The 20405-nt window shown below is 51.7% G+C and overlaps 1 protein-coding gene across 1 annotated transcript in view; it reads left to right on the plus strand.

Moving 5' to 3' along the window:
* JAKMIP1 (janus kinase and microtubule interacting protein 1) overlaps positions 1–20405 on the plus strand; it is a 72944-nt gene that overhangs the window by 36045 nt on the left and 16494 nt on the right. The window contains exons 8-15 of the mRNA XM_052641718.1: positions 2298–2426; positions 3607–3735; positions 5086–5169; positions 8345–8407; positions 10318–10416; positions 13243–13344; positions 14083–14136; positions 14665–14730. Coding sequence (XP_052497678.1) covers positions 2298–2426; positions 3607–3735; positions 5086–5169; positions 8345–8407; positions 10318–10416; positions 13243–13344; positions 14083–14136; positions 14665–14730 — 726 coding nt within the window. The remainder of the gene's footprint in view (positions 1–2297; positions 2427–3606; positions 3736–5085; positions 5170–8344; positions 8408–10317; positions 10417–13242; positions 13345–14082; positions 14137–14664; positions 14731–20405) is intronic.

Below are 20405 nucleotides of genomic sequence, written 5' to 3' on the forward strand. Positions count from 1 at the left end.
ACTGGCTGTAGGAGCGAAAGGAAGGGACACCACGTGCAAACCCAAAACTACTTGTGGGTGAACATTTGTTTACTGTTGAGTTCTTTGCAAATACTCATTGAGCAACCAGTATTTCTTGAGTGTGTCAGACCTTGACATCAGCACAATGTATCTTATGTTAGGCAGTGATGAGCATTATGGAGAAAAATAAAGGAAGAAGAACAGAGAGGCGGGGGTGGGGATAGTTAAGACTTTGATGTGGTGGTCAGGGAAGTCTTTTGATAGTTATGTTTGTGCAAAAACTGGAGGGAAGGGAAGGAGAGAGTCATGTGGGTTCTGGGGGGCAGAATCTTGGCAGTGCAAAGGCCCTGCGGCAGGCATGTGGAAGGGGTGGAGATGTGCTCGGCAGTGTGGCTGGAGCACAGTGGGGAGGAGGGGATGAGGCCGGAGCAGAGCGGGGGCAGGCGCAAGGCCTGTGGACTGCACTGTCGATGTTGGCCTCCACTTAAGCATAGTGCAGGGCCCGTGGGCTTTGAACAAAGGACCAACACAACAGGATTCTTGTTACAAAATAGTCCCTCTGGCCACCAATTTATGGGACAAAGGCAGAAGCCAGAAGACCAGTAGTGAGTGGTGATGGTGGCTTGGACCAGGAGGGAGGTGCTGGTTCATGAAGGGTTCGATTGTGGGTTGAAGATCGAGCCAGCAGGGTTTCTCTCAGAGGCGTGGAGCATGGAGTGGAGAAAGGGGTTGGGTTTTGGCCTGAGGAACTGGAGGTGGAGTTGCCAGCGGTAAACACAGGTCAGTCCGAACATGGAGACAGCAGGTTTGGGAGTGTTAGGTCAGTGTTCTCCATCCTCGCTGGGACTGTCAAGGAGGTGGCTGACGTGTGACCCGGGAGTTCAGGGGGCAGTACGTGCCCGACCTGTGCTAAATAAGCAAAAAGCGTAAGGCAAAAGCAGTTTGCAGAAACACAGATGCCAAATGCGAGGCCGTCGTTGGTGACAGCCGTGGCCGGGTGCCTCCCTCAAAGCCTCATGAGAGATGCTAAACTGTACAGGATGACAAAGGAGCCTCCCTTCCCCTTGCTTCCTGGTTCTGAATTAGTTCCTAATCCTGTTAGTGGCACCAGCCACATTTTTATGACATCTGGACCCAAGAGCTTGTACTCAAGCATTGGCTCTGACAGAGTGGGAGGTGCCTGAGCATGTGGGGAGTGCCTCTGTGTGTTGACGGGTGGGAGAACCTGGTTCAGATTAACGAGTGGGAGCCTGGAGCTTGGCTCTGATTTAGGTATGGTTCTTTCTTCACGGTCAAGAGCATCCACTGATTTGTAAAAACAAAAATCCTTCTCAAGGGCTATTTAAGCGGGGGAGAAAGCCAGTGTTTCTAGGACAAGGGATGTTGATCTGGTGATTGTGGATTGGCGTCTGAGGTCCCAAGGGACCGAAGCTCTTTGGGGCAGGGACCAGGCCTGGTTTTGATCGGTTGTGGCCCCCCAGGCCCCACCCAGGATCTGACCTATAGAAGGCACTTAGTCAGGTGTTCACTTAAGGAATGAATGAATAAGTGAGTGAATGAAAGGCCATCTCTTGTGATATTTGGGGTGAGAGAGTGCTGGACAGGGTAGCTGGAAGCCCAGCACACAGAGCCTCAAAACTGCCTCTGAATCTGAGTACTGGGTGTATATGGGTCCATTAGGCCATTCCTTCTAATTTTGTAAGTGTGCTTGTTAAAATAAACTAAAATTGCCTCTTGGGGCACGTCTGGTGAGGACCTGGGCCCCCTGCCCCCCAAGTTGCCCAGCCAGTCAGAACCCCAGGTCCACCTGTGGACACTCTGCCCCTTTCACCATTCCGTGTCTGACCTAGAGCCCGACATCGCACGTGGCCTGCCCCCGCACTCCCCTCCCCCACTCAGTATAGCAAGGATGCTACTCACCATGTGTTACCATGCTGGGCACGTTGCTCAGTGACCTCACTTTGTGCTCAGGGATGAGGTGGGGGTCCTGTGTCCTTCTGATGGAGAGGGAAGCTGGCTCTCAGACAGGCTATGTGGCCCCCTTGCGAAAGGTCATCAGCTCGTGAGCCTGGAGCCAGGGCCGGGCCAGCACCCTCTGCGGCCACCCTCCACCCTCTGACCACCTCTGGCCTCCTCCTTCCCCCTCAGCAGTCATGCCCCCCCCCAACCTCACCTCTCCTGGGATGCCCCAGTGGCCCTGATGTGCACTGTCGCCCCTCTGCCCGCGGACGACGGGGTGGGGGTATCGAGGCGACTCTTGAGTCCCTCTCTCATGCTGTGCAAATTGCCTTTCACAGAAGCATGTTGTGGAGACATTTTTTGGATTTGACGAGGAGTCTGTGGACTCGGAAACGCTGTCAGAGACGTCCTGCAACACGGACAGGACGGACAGGGCTCCGGCCACACCCGAGGAGGACTTGGACGATGTAAGCGGGCCTCACCCCCGGATGCTTGTAAGGGGGTGCCTCCCACCTCACCTGGCCTCTGTAGCCGCACTCCCTCCCTGTGAGACGAACCTCGCAGGACCTGTGTGATCGCAGCCTGTGGCCAGGGAGGGTGGTCCCCACTTTGATGGGTTCTGAGAATGGTGACGGCGGGGTGCCTGCAGCCTGGGGGGGGACCCTTTCCCTTCCCAGCACAGATTTCACACCAGAGACCTGTAGCCATGGCATTGCCGCTTGCCCTTTGTCATTAAAACTGCTGTGTGGTGGTCTGCCCCTCGCCACCCCCCAGGGTTGTACACACACACACACACACACACACACACACACACACATACACACATGCACACACACACACACCTGTGTATATAAAGATGGCGTGTCACTATAGGAGAGGATGCCAGCAGCACAGAAAAGAGCAGAGGGAAGCCCACCTGGAGCCTCTCACCCTGGCTCCTCTCACGCTTTCCTGACCCTCTGTCTCCGCACATCCACCTTCCTGCCCTCTGCCCCAGGGAGCCTGAGTCACACAGCAGCAAAGAGCAGCCCCCGTCTCCCCACCCCGCCCCACCCGCTGGGATTCATTCAGGAAACCCCAGTCAAATACGATCTCGTCGGACACACGCTTTTTGATTTGCCTTTTTCACCAAGAGTGTGAAACAGGCATCTTTCAGCACCAGATGCTGTGTTAGTCATCGCCCTCCATCTGGAGTGGATCCTCACAGATCCGCACGTGTGTCCAGCCTACCGGGCTCCTGATGAGAGGTGTTACGGGGATTCCAGTTTTTCACAACTGCAGTGATGCTCTTTGGGTGGTTGTCTCCTTAGAAGAAATCCCCAGAATGAGACTTGTGGGGTGAGAGAGGCCCCTTTTACCACATAGACGCACACCGTGCAGTCGGGACTGGCTCACCCCTGTTCCCCTGCACACAATTCAGTGATTCCCGGGGTTCAGGGAGCTCCAGGGAAGATGGCAGAGAAGGCATCTTCTCCCCAGCGCTCTCTCCAGAGCCCTCCAGTTAGGTCCTGGCTGTGGCCGGTCCGCTAAGTAACAGCTGGCAGCAGTCGTGACATCTGCAAATTGTCTTTGCCTGACTTGCCCCTGGCACCGCCGTTCACATCAAGTCACGGGCTTCCTCACGCTTTTCTCTTCTATGACGTGAAGACGACAACCCGAGAAGAGGCTGACCTGAGGTTCTGCCAGCTGACCAGGGAGTACCAGGCTCTGCAGCGAGCCTACGCCCTGCTTCAGGAGCAGGTGGGCGGGACACTGGACGCCGAGCGAGAGGCCCGGGTAGGTGCCAGGGGGAGGCGTTGAGGGGTCGGACAGAGGCTGGGTGTCCCGTGCGTGCCCTTGCCAGCAGCCAGATTCTGTTGTGAGGGGATAGGGGTTGCCTGGCAGCCTCCGCTGTGGTGACATTCCAGCATTTGGCAAATCCAGCAGGAGCTACCTGCTCGTCCTTAGTGCGGGAGCAGCATTTGCAGAAGAAATGCTGCTGTCTCAGTGTCCTGTGCCCCTTCCGCTGGCAAGAAGGGTTTCAGAAGTTTGACTCAGTGATGAAATCAGACTCACTGTGAAACAGACATCTCTCTTTCCCGGCTGAAAAACCCCCAGGAATGTTCCTAAGGTGCACAGGCAGGGCTGCCTGGTTGCTCAAAGCCCACCCAGCGCTTGCTCTGGTCCCTGCTGGCCACCCAGGTCTGGACCATACCAGCCCTCATGGCTGGGCTGACCTCCACCTTCTAGTACTGTCCACTGACTGGCCATTAGCCATCTTCAGGAGTCGCACAGACCAGTCTCGGCCAGCCCTTCCCTCTGAAGGCGCACACCTGTTTCCTTCCCACAACAGCCCCATGAGGTAAGGGGTGGCAAATGAGGCTGTGGAGGGAAGCTCTTTGGCTCTAATAGTGTCAGCCTGTAACCTGTAGGTCAGAGGAAGTACACTGCTGCAGGTGGTTTGGACTGAAGCATGGGTTTCTTATTTTAAAAACTTCACCTCCTTGCACCATTCAAAAGTTGAGAGATTTCACATAGAAATCCGGGTTCCTGGCTTCTCTTGAGAGCTCAGAGCCTCTGGCAGCACCAGTCTTCCCATTCCGTGTAGTCACCTTTGGCTGCAGCTGCTGAGTGGCAGTGCCCCCCTCTGAGTTGAGACATGTGCCCCTGGTTTGCCACAGTCCCCACCACTCCCTAGTACCCCTCACCCAGTCGGTCTCTCTTATTTATACTACCCGCCTGGTCCTCGGGGTATCTGGTTTTCAGCCCTCACTGTCGGTGACACCTTTGTCAGGAGATGGGCTGAGCAAGGGTGAAGGTGTGGCTGAAAGTACGGCCACGGCACTGGGTCAGGAAGCTGGGCTGGGAGCTGATGTGCTGGCCCCTCACTCGCCCTCGTGTGGAAGCTGGCTGTGTCTCCAGGCTGCAGGCTCGTCTCTCAACAGGGGTAGCGCTGACGGCCTCTCAAGGCCTTGTAGTTCTTCCGGGTGTCACACCCGTGGGTGACAGAGGAACCAGGCAGGCCAGTCGGTGCCTGTGCTTCTAAAAAAAGGACCCGTTTCTCAGGACCAGATGCCACTTTGTCGTTTCCTCTTCTCTGTCATCATCCGGGGGGACCTGCTCACTTCCTGGTCTTTTGCATTTCAGACTCGGGAACAGCTCCAAGCTGATCTGCTGAGGTGTCAGGCGAAAATTGAGGATCTGGAGAAGTTACTGGTTGAGAAGGGCCAGGTGAGCAGAAACGGTCACGTGACCTGTAGCTCTTTGCATTTCTGTCCCCTTGGTGGTGTCACTGGGGTCTTGGTGCCCAGGGGGATGGTCTGTCGAGCTATATCATTTGCCCTGGAGATGTGAGAGGAAAAAAAAATGCTAGCAGAGTTCAGATGGGACTATCCCAGCTCATTTGTCTCTTTACCAAGTTTTTAAAAATCCAATATGTTCTGAGAGTCTAACTTGGCTTTTTCTTTGCTTGTTTGCCAAGTGTACAAGAATAGGAGACAACTCCAAACATAAAGCGATCAGCAGAATGTTTTCTGACTTGAATCTGGAAGACACTGCCTATGAGGATTCAGTTGTGCAAATGAACCTGCAGCTAGCTCTCAGTGATGGCAGAGGTGGCCTTGGGAGCCAGTCCAAAACTCTCCACGAGGCAGGAGAGCAGTGCAGAACATACACTGCAGCCAACAGGCCACAGGCCAGCCCTGCCCCTGACCTGTTTCACAGACCTGGGGAAATTACGTGATCTCTTGTGCCTCAGTTTCCTCATCTTTAAAATGGGGCTAATAATAGTACTTAAATAGGGAATGGGGGAGGAGGGAGACTCAACAGCAGCCTGGGTGGAGTCCAGGTGAAAGATGAGGCTGTTTTCACACTTCTGTCCTCACCTGCCATTGACCTCAGCTTCCCTCTTTCAGGCTGAGCTCACAGGTTGCAACTCGCCCAACCACAGTCTATGATTAAATTAACCTCCCACCTGAGGCGCTAGGCCCTGTTTTTGGGCGTGCTCTGCCCCCAGTTCCTGCTAAATAATGGGGCCAGTCTGAGACAAAACACACGGCCATTCATTCAGGGAGCACTTTACCAGAGCCTTGCCCTGTGCTAGGCTCTGTGCTCGGCGTGTGGGATAATGTATCAGTTTGCTGCTGCTGCTGAGTCGCTTCAGTCGTGTCCGACTCTGTGTGACCTCAGAGATGGCAGCCTACCAGGCTCCGCCGTCCCTGGGATTCTCCAGGCAAGAACACTGGAGTGGGTTGCCATTTCCTTCTCCAATGCATGAAAGTGAAAAGTGAAAGTGAAGTTGCTTAGTCGTGTCCGACTTAGCGACCCCATGGACTGCAGCCTTCCAGGCTCTTCCGTCCATGGGGTTTTCCAGGCAAGAGTACTGGAGTGGGTTGCCATTGCCTCCTCAATCAGTTTGCTATTGCTGCCTAAAAAATCACCCCAAAACTGAGTTGTTTACAAATAATAGAAATTTTGTGTGCTTACAGTTCTGTGGGTCAGCAGTTTGGGTGGTTCTTCTGCTGGTCTCCCCTGGGGTCACTCTAGAGGCTTCATTTTGCAGGTGATTGGGGCTAGATGGCATTAGTGCCAGCTGTTGGCCAGGCTCCCATGGTCTCTCTTCCTCAAGGAAGCTGGCTCCTTTAAGTAAAGGTCTTGGAGCAGGAAGGAAGGGCAGCCTCCAAAGCACAAGTATAGGCCATGCCTCTGCCTGCATCACATTGGTTAATATCCCAGTCACCAAAGAATGCTGTAGCCATACCCAGTGATGAGTTTGCTCTTTGGGAGGAGCTGCAGAGTCACCTTGAAAAGGGGCAGAGCCATGGGAGGGACATTGCCAACAACCTCCCACAGGAGAAGAGATGAATGGACCCAGCTCTGGACTCAGCCTCGTGGGCCTACATGTGTGTCTATCCTGGGAAGACACGGTGATACACGATGGGTAGAAGGAAGGGAGGGAGAAAGTTCTCTCGTTTATACCTTCATCCATCCCCTGGCATTTACTGAGCATCGGCTGTGTGCTGGGCACTGTGTTAGGTGCTGGAGATCCTGGTATAAAGACAGACTTAGCCCCCCGGCTCATGGAACGTTCCTGGACAGAACTTGTCCAGACAAAGATGTGGTTAGGCAGAGGGTCTCAGATGAGCAGAAGTGTGTTACTGTGATGACACCAGGTCCACAGGCACATCCATGGGGCTGTGTGTGGCCTGGACACTCGCCCTCGAGCCTAAGAGAATAAGCCCTGAAAGGGTCTGCTAGGACCAGCTCAGTTGTGCTCCAGGTGTTTTTCTGTCAGTGATAACAGATGTTCAGTTAAGTCACTCAGTTGTGTCCAACTTTTTGCAACCCCATGGACTACAGCACGCCAGGCTTCCCTGTCCATCAACAACTCCCAGAGCTTGCTCAAACTCATGTCCATTGAGTCAGTGATGCCATCCAACCATCTCATCCTCTGTCTTCCCCTTCTCTTCCTGCCTTCAGTCTTTCCTAGCATCAGGATCTTTCCTAAAGAGTCGGTTCTTCACATCAGGTGACCAAAGTATTGGAGCTTCAGCTTCAGCTTCAGCATCAGTCCTTCCAAGGAATATTCAGGACTGATTTCCTTTAGGATGGACTGGTTGGATCTCCTTGCTGTCCAAGGGACTCTCAAGAGTCTTCTCCAACATCACAGCTCAAAAGCATCAGTTCTTTGGTGCTCAGCTTTCTTTATGGCCCAACTCTCACATCCATACATGGCTACTGGAAAAACCAGTAGCTTTGATACAGATGAGCTCCCTGAAATTTAGGGAACAGGAGTGGAGGAGGAATGCACTGCAGACCTGCCAATTCTCTTTTTCAGGATTAAACGTTTAGAGCAGTGGTCCCCAACCTTTTTGGCACCAGGGACCAATTTTATGGAAGACAGTTTTCCTGACCAAGGTTGGGGGGTGTTGGTTTCAGGATGATTCAGCACCTTCCATTTGTTGTGCTCTCTATTTCGAATCTGATTCACTAGAAAAGACCCTGATGCTGGGAAAGATTGAAGGTGGGAGGAGAAGGGGACGACAGAGAATGAGATGGTTGGATGGCATCACTGACTCGACGGACATAAGTTTGAGTAACCTCTGGGAGTTGGTGATGGACAGGGAAGCCTGGCATGATTCCATGGGGTTGCAGAGTCAGACACGACTGAGTGACTGGACTGACTGATTTCTAATCTAACGCTTCCACTGATCTGACAAGAGGTCTGGTTCCCCTGCCCGGAGGTTGGGGACCCCTGGTTTAGAGGGACAATGAGATCATTCTAACTGCTCTCCTTCTCTCTGGCCTTTTCATAGAAAGGTTCTTATGAAGTCACCTTTCCCACTGATGCTTTGTTACTTAGCTGTCTGCTTCAATGAGTATGAACATATTTAGTACTTTTCCTTAGGATTCCAAATGGGTTGAAGAGAAGCAGCTACTCATCAGAACAAACCAAGACTTGCTGGAAAAGGTACGTGGCACCAACACCCTGAGCTCTGCCCCAGGGGATCATGGAGCCCGAGGCCTGCTCCGGCCGCCGGAGTCTCACCCACGCCCGTCCTGAGGGCTTCTACCCACTGGTCCTATCTCTGTCCTCTGGGTCGGGGCCCACAGAGCTGGTTTGCAGACGTGGTGAGGCCTGCCAGCCCCGCTTATGCTGGGCTTCCAGGCCGCCTCTGCCGTTATCTTGGATTCCAGACCACTCCCAACCCCCCCAACCCCCACCACCTGCTCCCCAGGCAGGGGTCAGTGGGCAGATCCTCGGGCAGTCATGGTCCAGTTCATCGACTGGAGGCCGTGGTGCTGGCAGAGCCAAGCTTGTCCTTCCCTCTGTGGTCATGGAACTTGTAGGGAATCGGCTTAAGTGGTAAATCTAATGCTTTGGGACGAGACCTCAGCTTCGTCTTTTTCTTATTTGTGAACAATTCAGTGATTTTTTTTTTTTTAAAGTAAATTTACTGAGTTGTGCACCCAGCCCCACCATGCAATTTTTAGAACATTTTCAGCCTCCCTTAAAGATCCCTCTTGCTCCCTTTGTAGTCACCCCTGTCTCTCACCCCGCAGCCCCTGGAAACCTGCTTTCTGTCCCAGCGGATTTGCTTGTTCTGCACCTTCTGTACTGGTGGGAGTGGACTGTGTTAGACCTTAGCTTCTAAACATCCTCAAATGTCCCAACCGGACAAGCCCAGCCTTGCCCCCTTGGGGGGCGGTGGGGTCCTGTCCCAGCTCTGTACTGACCTGTCCTGTGGCCATTCATTGTCCCATGTCCCTCCACAGCATCTGGGGCATTGGGACAGAGCTGGTCATTTCCTGTGAGGCAGCTCCAGGCTTTGGGAGAGATTTCGGATCCCTGGTCCTTCTGGCTAAATTCTGAGAGGCCCGGAAAACTCTTATGCTGTTTCCAGATGTCCCCCTGGGGGCAGTACCGCCCCATTAGAGGTGGGGAGGCAGGAGTAAAGGGTGACCAAGACCCACCAGTGAAAGTGCAAGTCGCTCAGTCGTGTCCGACTCTTGGCGACTCCATGACCACACAGCCCATGGAATCCTCCAGGCCAGAATATTGGAAGTGGGTAGCCTTTCCCTTCTCCAGGGGATTGTCCCAACCCAGGGATCAAACCCAGGTCTCCTGCATTGTGGGCGGATTGTTGGTAGCCCAAGAAGACTGGAGTGGGTAGCCTATCCGTTCTCCAGCGGATCCTCCCGACCTAGGAATCCAACTGGGGTCTCCTGCTTTGCAGGTGGATTCTTTACCAACTGAACCATCAGGACCTTCATTGCCATGCATTGTCTGGGTCCTCACTGCAGGCCACCAAGTGGGGGCTGCTGTGTACCTCCGTGTCATCCAAGGAGCTACATAGCTGGCCCAGAGTCTCCCAGTGGGTTTGGGACCCAGGCAGCCCCTCTTCCCAGACTTTCAGATCTCCTACTCATCGGAGCCCTCTGGAGAGTCCAGGGAACCTTCCTACTGCAACTAGCCAGACCCTGGGTGGGCTGACTCTGGGAGATTGGGATAGAAGGAATTCAGACAGGCTTTGGGATCACTGTTGCTTCCCCAGGACTGACCTTTGGGAAGGGACTCAACTGCTCTGTGGCTTAGTTTCTCCACCATTTGTGTAGTCAGCAAATACCTGGCCCCCATGCCCGGCCAAGCTTGGGCTGCAGGGACGAAGCAGGCACAGCCTCTGATCTGGGCCATCCCAGTCCCTGGAGCAGAAAGGGCCCACCTTGCACACCCACTGAGACCCTCCCCTTCCTACCCTACCCCTGGTGATGGCCCCTGTGTCCCCAGGCCAACACCCTGGGGTCCGTGATACGTTCTCACGGCCCCTGATGAGAAACAGTGCTTCTCCCGCCATTAACCCGCAGGTGTCTCTGGTCTAGATTTACAGGCTGGAAATGGAAGAGAACCAGCTGAAGAATGAAATGCAAGACGCAAAGGATCAGAACGAGCTGTTAGAATTCAGAGTGCTAGAACTCGAAGTAAGAGACTCTATCTGTTGTAAACTCTCAAACGGAGCAGACATTCTCTTTGAGCCCAAACTGAAATTCATGTAAAGTCCCAGATGTTTTTCAAGCATGTGTAAGGGGACGTGTGACACTTGTTTTCTTTTCTTTCTTTTTCTTTTTTTTTTTTTTAATCTGTACATTGAGAATAATTTCACTGCCTTAATATGTTCTGAAGAGAATGCTCACCGAAGTCCTTGGACATGTACCAGAGCTAATCTATTTATTGCCTACGGCTTGTTTTTGCACTTAATAAAATAATTTGTTTTTGCAATATTTTGCCTTTTTTATTTGTGTTTCATTTCCATAACTACTTCTTTCCTGCATGCATAGTCACCTGGTATGCCTTCTGCAAACGCGGACAGAAGCACTGTTGCAGTTGATAACACACCTTTTTAAAGTGACCTTGCATGCATGAATCTCACCTTTTAAAAGAGCGGGGTCTGACCTGGCCTGCGGCTGACTCCATAATGTGTTTACTGCTAGTTTGGCCTGTTTTCTCTTTGCCAAGGTAAACACAAGGTAAGTAAACAGGGTAAGAGGAGATATTTGCAATAGGTAGTTGAGAAAGCTTGTAACATTACTCCAACTCCTTGACGCAGTGAGCACCAACCTGGGCATCGCGAGCAATACTGGACTAAATATATCTGTAACTCAAACTGCAACTCAGAATGATTCCCTTAGTGTGAAGGGAGATTGACTGTTGTCCACAGGTAGAAATCCTGTTGCAAACCTTCAGTGACTTCCCAGATACACAGGGCTGGATCCAGGCTGAGGACATGGATGGGTTTATTGCTTCCACCTGGAACCCTGCCTCAGCTATGTTACTGTGTTGCCTTGCTACCACCTGACTTCATAATCCTTTTTCGTTTGTTTGTTTCCATTTCAAACGCATCTACATGTGACACATCGCCTGAGTTTGTGACTGGTTTTCTCTAAGCATCTGTGGTGACACAGCTGTCCTTTCCCTCGGCTGAAGCCTTTGCATGTCCTGAATCCTCGGTAAAAGTGAGCTCCTTAGCGATGTTGGTGTCTCTCAGATTTCGTTTTCTCCTCTCAGCTTCAGTTAAAATTCTGCTTTCTCTAGAACAGGGCTTCCCTATGGCTCAGCTGGTAAAGAATCCCCCTGCAATGCGGGAAACCTGGGTTCAATCCCTGGGTTGGGAAGATCCCCTGGAGAAGGGAAAGGCTACCCACTCCAGTATTCTGGCCTGGAGAATCCCATGGAATAGTCCATGGAGTCGCAAAGAGTCGGACCCGACTGAGCCACTTTCACTTCACTTCACTTCCCTAGGGCATCTCATCCTGTACTTTGTTGTGCTAGCATGGACCATGGCCTGACTGTCTCAGAGCCAGGTGTTGCCGTGTGATTCAGCTCTTGTCTAAACATAAACTGAGTCCTTTGTTCAGGCAGCAGAAGGAGAAGTTAAGAAAGATTATGGTGAATACTTCTACCACTGTCAGAAAACCTTTCACGGCTCTTTGCTACCCGCCATTTCTCATGAGAATTCCATAAGCATTGGCACTTTTCTAGAACTTTCAAGCGTTTCCACCATCCTTTGGAGGAGTCATTAGAAATCAGTTTTCTGACTTTCATTCATATAAAACATGAGCTTTCTTATGTCAGCTCTTCTATGGAGACCCCCTGTAAGTAAGTATTACAGGTAGAAGAGACATCTATAGCATGGAACCATTGTGAATGTGGCTGTTCTAGTCTAATGAGGGAAATAAGGTTTTCTATCTAAACTGTTTCAAACCAGGTTAGCCTGATTGGGGCTTCGTGGAAATTAACTGAATTAATGGCCCCGCCCTTCCCCTCTACTTTAGAGGATCTGCTTAGGGACCTGCCATCCAGGGCTGCCTTGGCTACATTTCTTAGTTAACGGCTAAAGTAACTCTTTGGTTCTGTGGCTTGATTCTGCAGCTGTGGTCCAAAGCAAGCTTACTGACTATAATTTTGAGGAAATAAAAGCAGTTTGATTTCAAGGTATCATTTGGCGAGGCCTTGGCTGCTGGCTGACCTGTCCATTGCTCGGGGTTTAAAGACAGCTCTGTGTAGGAAACACATTTGAGACCAGAGTACTGTTTTGCTGCTGTCCTTTATTTCTGTAAGTAACTGGGCATCTCAGTTCCTTTTTAAAAATCTGTCGCTTTACCTATGATTAATGTACTACTTCTGGGAAAATGCTTGCTCTCCTTTCTTAGTAGTTGAGATTTGACTTATCACTATAAGGCAAGGGTAGAATGATCATTGGAAGGTTAGTGCAGATCAGAAAAAAAATTTGTAAACAAAGTCAGAAGATCGTATTGAAAAAGATACGAAGCCAGGGTCTGGGGTCTGGCCTTGTCACTCAATCGCATGGGACCTCGGAGGGGTCCTGTCTCACAGCCTCCTTCTCTCTGTCCACAAAACGGAAGCGTTCACGGCTGCCTCCTGGGGTTATGTGACGATGAAGTGAGCTAACAATGACTTCTATTGAAATTTCCCACGATTGTTCTTCATCAAGTATTTAATGATTGTGTGACTTCTTGGGCTTTGATCAACAGGTCCACTCAGGACACTCTGCTAAACATTTCTTCCCAGCTGACTAGGTTAAGAAGTAACCCAGTGTCCGCAGGGGATCCGCTGCGGGGCAGACAGGACAGCGTCTCCACCACAGACGAGACCGTAGCCTGAGTGTGCACTTACTAGGAACAACTTTGCCAACTGGAATTCCTTGGTTTTTTGCTGAATAACGTGGGAAAATGACGTGGTGAAATAATACAATAAAGTTCTGTTTTTAAACCAAATCTTTTCCCCAGGAGAGAGAGCGGAGGTCGCCAGCATTTAACCTCCAAATCACCACCTTTCCCGAGAACAACAGCAGCGCCCTCCAGCTGTTCTGTCGCCAGGAAGGAGTTAAGGTAGCGTGCCCGGGGGGGTGCCTGCACTCTATTACGGCCATGGCCCGCTCGCCCGAAAGCCAGGCTCAGCTGGAAAGGGGGTTGTGTGCCTGTGCCAGGGCTAGAATTAATTTTAATAATAGACCCCCTGTCGCTCCACTCAGTTTTGAAAGTCAGAGTTCATTACTCTAGGTGGGTCACCAAATTTATATTCACGTTAAAAAGAGCAGAGCCATGGGATACAGGCTTGAAAGCAAACCCCACCTTGGCCACTTCCTGGCTCTGGCCCAGAGCCTGTCTGACCCTCAGTCTCTTCATTTAGGAGATCTGAGTGGCAACACCCACCCCGTGAAAGGGGTGTGACAGTTTTTAAGCTAGATAATGAACCTGAAGACTCAGTGAAGTGCTCAGAGCACGCTGAGTGTTCTAGATTCGGGAGCTGGTGGTGGTTCTTACAACCCTTGGCCGTGACCCTGGAATCCTAGGCCCGCGGGCACAGAGAGGTCCTTTCGACCTACAGGATCCCATGAGAATTTCCAGAAAGCAGTGTTTGTGCTGGGGTAAAACTCAGCCAATATACGGCAGTTAGCAGCCCTCTCTGCTTGAAGGGACCACCAAGAATAACTCTCCGCCGGGCCTTATATACTAAGAGCCAAGGAAGGGAATGGTGTCTTACAAGGAGTGAGGGCTGTGGCCCCAGAGATTGGTGTGGATGGCTTTTGTAGCTCACACAAAATGAACGTTGGACATCTTTTCCAGGATGTGAATATTTCTGACCTTATGAAGAAATTAGATATCCTTGGCGATAACGGGGTAACTATGAGCGATCGGTTTCCGGTTTCGTGTCCTTGTTTTGATTCGGGTGTACTCTGTTGTGGCTTTTGTTTCCGTTTTTGTTTTAATTTCTTCCTGATTTAAGAGATCGACTAAGTACAATGTAAGGCTTTTGTATGGCCATGTTCCTGCGTGGGTGGCTGGGTCCGCATCCGTCAGAAGTGGGGTTCAGAAGTTAGGTCATCCTGACAGCGTGTGAGTAATGAGGGTTAAAAAGGCCTAAAAATAAATGCCCGGAAAGAAAGTGGAAGCACTCAAGATCTCTGAAATCCCAAAGTGAGACTTTTGCCTTCTTAAAAGACTGGGCTTGAGCGAGGCCCTGTTTCTAAAAGGCTCGGGGACGCTGTGTGAGGTGTCCCCACCCCCGAAGGGCCGGTCCTCAGACCTGTCACTTCTATGAGTTTGGGGCTGACCCTGGGGAGGCCGCTTTCAGAGTCGCGTAGGGCTGACTGTTTGCACGGGATGTGGGAGCAGTGTAAAACGCCCTTGCCCATTTTTGTGTTTTAGAATTTGAGAAATGAAGAACAGGTTGCAATAATCCAGGCTGGAACTGTGCTTGCCCTGTGTGAAAAGGTAGAGCCCAGCGGCATTTCTGTCCATACACCTTGTCCAAGCTTCCTGGCACCATACAAGAAACTGTACATTGGCGTCTCGCTTTGTTCTGGAAGCATGGTTCTGGTTTCCTGTCTGCGTTTGCATGCGCACGTGCACGCCTGTTCGTTTTCCAGGGGAAAGTCACTCATGCTTATGGTAGAAAGCTTAGAGACTGAGAAAGAAAATCAAACTCCCCTCGAGGAACCCCGTCTGCGACAGTTGGTTTTATTTCCTTCCAGTTTTTTTCCCCCCTGCGCCCCCTTTTTTAAAAAAAAGAAACAAACTTTGGGATCATACTTGACTATAGCTTTTAATCCTGCTTCATAAGCTTTCCCCGATGAGATCGAACGGCCTTGCATCATTCTACCTACAGCCACGCCCTCAGTTAAATATTCTTCCGCTGTTAACATATTGGAGTATTTCTGCTCTTTTTTTTTTTTCTGTTTATCATCATGCAGCGATGAGCAAGCATCTTTAATCATAAGTTTCTATCTATGTTTTAAAACACTTCCACAGGATAGATTCTAGAAGTGGGATCACTGGGCCGATGGGTAAGAGGGTTTTTAAGAGCTTTGACACTGTCCAGTCGTTTCCAGGAAAATGGTACCAAGTCGCCTTCTACATGAACCTGTTTCTTGTTCAGCAAGGCATATGTGGCCACTAAGAATTCTGCTGATAGGACAGGCAAAAATCATATGATGTCATTACTTTAATTTTCATTTGTTCACGTGCTAGTGATAATGAATTTTTTGTGTATTATCCATTTTCTTGTTCCTTGAGAATTGTAATTACATTCCATTCTGTTTGTTTGTCATTCACTCATAGCTTCATTCAATCATGCCTTCATCTATTCACTTTTTTAATATGAATTTGGTCGTAATAATGGTTTTTCTTACTGACTTCTCTGTGAGGTTTACATGCTAAAGATAATAACTTTTGCCATATTTATTTAAAAAATACATTCCTGGTTTGCCTTTTACATTAATTTAGGGTGTTTTAAGACATACCCGACTTTTCAATGTGGTCTTGTCTGTGGATCTTTCTCTTGTAAACACAAGTTAAATTTTAAAATGCTATTTTTATAATGAAGTCTTAATGATTTTAATCAGGATTCCTTCTGGAATCTTTGGGAGGACATTTAAAATGTAAATAGTTTTTTTTTTTTTTTTCCCCCTGAGAACCTGTCCAGCCTTCCCTGTGCACAGGGCCTTAAATGTTGGCAACAGACTTACGGCAAAGCCTTGCTGAGGTCACACAGCTGGTAAGTGGAGATGCCCACGTCACTGTCACAGTCACCTGGCTGAGTCTGTGTCCTCAGGTGAGCGGGGTGAGGAGGACTCACACCTGGCTGGCTGTTGGCTCCTCAGATCCAGGTGATGGTAGGTGACAGTGACATGGAGTGCATTCCGAAAAGATCCTCTCAAGAGGAGAGCCAAACGTGACAGTGTAGTCTCCTGGGGTCATGGAGAGAACCCGGCAAGCGCTTTCAGTTTATTCCATGTTCATTCCAACATGCACTACCTAGCACGCCTGAGGATGTGCCCAGGGCTCCCTTCTGGTTCCCCAGAGGCCCCTCCCAGGCTGGCTGTCAGCCCCACACCCGCTAACTGCAGGGGCTGCTGCAGGCCGGCCCCTCCATCTCCCTGAGCCCCGAGCCTTGCTGGTGAACGTCAAGACTCCCGGACACGGCACTTTTAACTGGGACCAGGCACCGCTGCCAAGCACCTGGGGCCAGGCTGGGTACTGGGAGGTGACTGATCGATGTATAAGGATGGTGAGCAAAGAGCAGGCAACGCCAGGGACCAGGGTGGGGCTGGAGCAGTGGGCCCGGGGAGGGAGTCTCCCTCTCTTCTACCCCGCTGAGCCTCTTGGAGGGTGGCAGGCTGTCTGGAGTCCCTAGCCCTGCTGAGAACAGCCTCTGCCAGGTACCAAATTCTCCCACCTGTACCCTTCCCAATAAGCTCCTCCCCACATGCAGCAAACAGAGGTCTTTATAGACTCACAGCCTTGGCCCCGCCTCAGACCTTCGGGGCTCCTCTACAGTTGTGCAAGGTGAGTGGCATAGATCCCTTGTACACTGAGAACACGGGACCTGCCTGGCATGCGGCTGCTATCTACTTTGACCCTGTCGCCCACTCCTTGCCCACCTATAGCAGCCCCTGCTGGTCGCTGACCGTAGAGTCCCAAGTTGGACGGCCAGCGCCATGCTCTGCTTCCTAAATGCAGAGACCTGTGCCAGGCGGCCTTGCCTACCAGCACCCCCTGACACCCCACAAGGGTGGTGGCAGGAGTGATGGTGCCCAGGGTTGGCACAATATTCAGGACTGGTGCTTAGAAGTTGGACTCTGTGCCAGTGAGAGGGGCCCAGCTCCTCATTTGGGACAGTCCATGGAGACTGGACTTAGAGACAGATGTCCTCTCATTTTTTCAGGGGCATGTCTCATTTTCTGTGCTGTGTGTCTGTGATTGAAGACCCAGTGTTTGGGAGGTGCTGTGTCTCCCTCTCAGGGAGAAATGGCGCTGAGCGTGCACAGCCAGAGGAGAAGTGGATCAGTGGGACCCTGGAGGCACCTACAGGTCAGCCAGGATGCCCAAGTGTCCTGTTTGCCTGGGATGTGGGATTTCAGTGCTGAGACGGGGACAGTCCCAGGCAAACAGGGTCAAGCTGGACACCCTGGAGCTGACAGGTGCTGTAGGAAAGCTGGCAGTGGGACCCAGAGCCCCAGTGACATCCTCAGCCAGCCCCCCTCAACCAAGTCATACATCATTTTGAAAATTGCCATTCAATTCTGGTATCCGACCAAACTGAGGTACACTTCAATTTTCTCTCTAAGAGCATGAAACCCCTTTCATAGCCTGTGAGTGAAGTCCCACTCAAACCAGTTTGCATGGCCCTGGGCATTCAGGTCCTGGTGCTAGGTGCTAAGTTGCTTCAGTCGTGTCTGACTCTTTGCGACCCCATGGACTGTAGCCCACCAGGCTCCTCTGTCCATGGGATTCTCCAGGCAAGAATACTGGAGTGGGGCACCATTCCTCCTCCAGGAAATCTTCCCAATCCAGGGATCAAACCCATATCGCTTCTGTCCCCTGCACTGGCAGATGGACACCAGAGCCACCTGGGTGTGCAAATGGGGTCCTGCCTGGGCAGCTCACCCTTCTCCCATCACCACCTGGGGAAGCCCTTCTCCTCCTAGAAGGTCTGGCCCATCTCAGCACCCGCCAGACCCACCTCTGGTCAGCAGAGTCCAAGATCAGGGGTATTGCCTTGCTGCCCGCCGCCCACCACCACACAGAGGCTGAGCAGAGAACACGGGATGTTCAGGGGCATACAAGCAATCACAAATCACTTCTCTGCTCCCACAAGGTCAAAATCAGTCAAAGATGGAAGTTTTTAAAAATCCGGGCTCTCACTGGTAACAACAGATTGGAGAAATATAGCTTAGGCCACAGGCAGGTTTTCTAGTAGTTGGCCCAGAATCAAGGCCTTAGGACCCTTCTCTGAAAGGAGGGTTGGGTCTTACGAGGAGGAAGTTCCCCACCCCTGGGAAGTTCCCCACCCCTCAGAGTCCTGCACTGGTTGGCAAAGTGCCAACGTGGGGGTGGGGGGCGGTGTGCACTGGCCATGCCTACTGTGAGAGGCCCTCTCCCCGTGCCCCGTGGGCTGTCTCACTTCTCCTTCAGGGTTTTGGGGGCAGCAGGTGCCCTGTCCCCACGCCTCTCCCTCTTGGAGGATGGCTCAGCCCTGAACATCCAAGTTCCCTCCCAGAGCGAGGCCCCATAGACATCTGGTGGGACTCTGATATGAAATCCGTGCCCTCACATGCCTGGGTGCCCAGGGCCAGCGCTTTCTGTCCTCACTTTACACCCCCAGTGGCTGAAAAGGACCTGTCAAGTTTTTCTGTGTGTGTGCCTGTTGTGAGTGGGCTTCCCTGGTGGCTCAGCTGGTAAAGACTCCGCCTGCAATGCAGGAGACCCTGGTTTGATTCCTGGGTCAGGGAGATCCCCTGGAGAAGGGATAGGCTACCCACTCCAGTATTTATGGGCTTCCCTAGTAGCTCAGCTGGGAAAGAATCTGCCTGCAATGCAGGAGACCCTGGTTTGATTCTTGGGTCAGGGAGATCCTCTGGAGAAGAGAGAGGCTACCCACTCCAGTATTCTTGGGCTTCCCTGTTGGCTCAGACAGTAAAGAATCTGCCTACAATGTGGGAGATCTGGGTTCCATCTCTGGGTCAGGAAGATCCCCTGGAGGAGAGCATGGCAACTCACTCCGATATTCTTGCCTGGAAAATCCCCATGGACAGAGGAACCTGGCAGGCTACAGACCATGGGGTCAGAAAGAGTTGGACACGACTAAGCGACTAAGTACAGACAGCTAATATACAAAGCAAAATGTTTTAGGTTTTTTTTGAATGCATAATGTGCATAGCAAATCTTTTTTCTTAGCAATAAGAAAAAAACTAGACATCATATTCTATAAAAGCGAAGAGCAGCTTGTTGTAAGGATTCGAAACTGGACTCTCCATTTTAGTTTATTCATTTTATGATTGCTTGCCTTAGGATAGTACAAAGAAAGTCTTTTTCATTCCTTGTCGAAAATATGTTTCCCAGTTTCTAAGACACTGCACACCCGCTCAGCCTAGTCTAAGGAAATGCTGCGTTGGGCACCTGCTCCCACGGCTGCCTCTGTAGCCACCCTTGGGGGCACAGCAAACGTGAACTCTAGGGGGAGGCTCTGTGGGTGCAGCTTTATCTAGGCTTGTTCCTGCTATGGAGCCAGCATGCGCCCCACACACCTCCTCAGCCCCGCATCCCCCTTCGTTCTGCAAGTGACTGTCGGAGCTTGCTTCAGGCCAGGCCCCGGGCTGGGTGAGGAAACTTAACAGAGCACACCCCATGTGGTGGGACAAGGGAAGCAGCAATCTGTCAGCTGAGAGCTGTGCCGGGATTCGTGGAAGGCCTCGGATCCCACAAACTCAGGAAGCAGGGCAGGCTTCCCGGAGGAAAGAAAGAAAGAAAGTGAAGTCGCTCAGTCGTGTCTGACTCTTTGCGACCCCATGAACCGTAGCCCACCTGGCTCCTCCGTCCATGGAATTTTCCAGGCAAGAACACTGGAGTGGGTTGCTATTTCCTTCTCCAGGGGATCTTCCTGACCCAGGGATCTAACCCATGTCTCCTGCATTGTGGGCAAATTACTGTCTGAGCCAACAGGGAAGCCTTCCTGGAGGAAGCGACACCTAACACAGGTCCACAGGCTGAGTAGATGTTACCTCTATACAGACCTGGGCGGAGGCTGGGGATGGAAGTGGTGACGTTCCGGGCAGAGAGAGGAGGTGGGCAGAGGCCCTGAGGTGAGGGAAGGCGGGGCTGTTCCCCCAGCGTTGTCAGGAGTGCCAGGCTCTCCTGGGAGGCTTTAAGTGGGAGCAGGGAAGGTCCGCAAGTAGATGCTAAGTGTTTCTGAGGGAAGGCACTGGCCGAAGGGGATTTGGAGTTGGACGCAAGCTTGGGGGCGGAGAGGGGGCCTGCTTTGGGCAGTTGCAATGGAGAGTGGTGGGCGGGGTTTTAAACCAAGAGGAGGTAGAACCAACAACGGGAAGTGAAGGGGGTGGAGCTATGGCTGCTCTCAGCTTTCCCTTCCGGGGTCAAGGTGAAGAGCT

Source organism: Budorcas taxicolor, chromosome 6, assembly GCF_023091745.1.
Source record: "Budorcas taxicolor isolate Tak-1 chromosome 6, Takin1.1, whole genome shotgun sequence".
NCBI classification, from domain to species: domain Eukaryota; kingdom Metazoa; phylum Chordata; class Mammalia; order Artiodactyla; family Bovidae; genus Budorcas; species Budorcas taxicolor.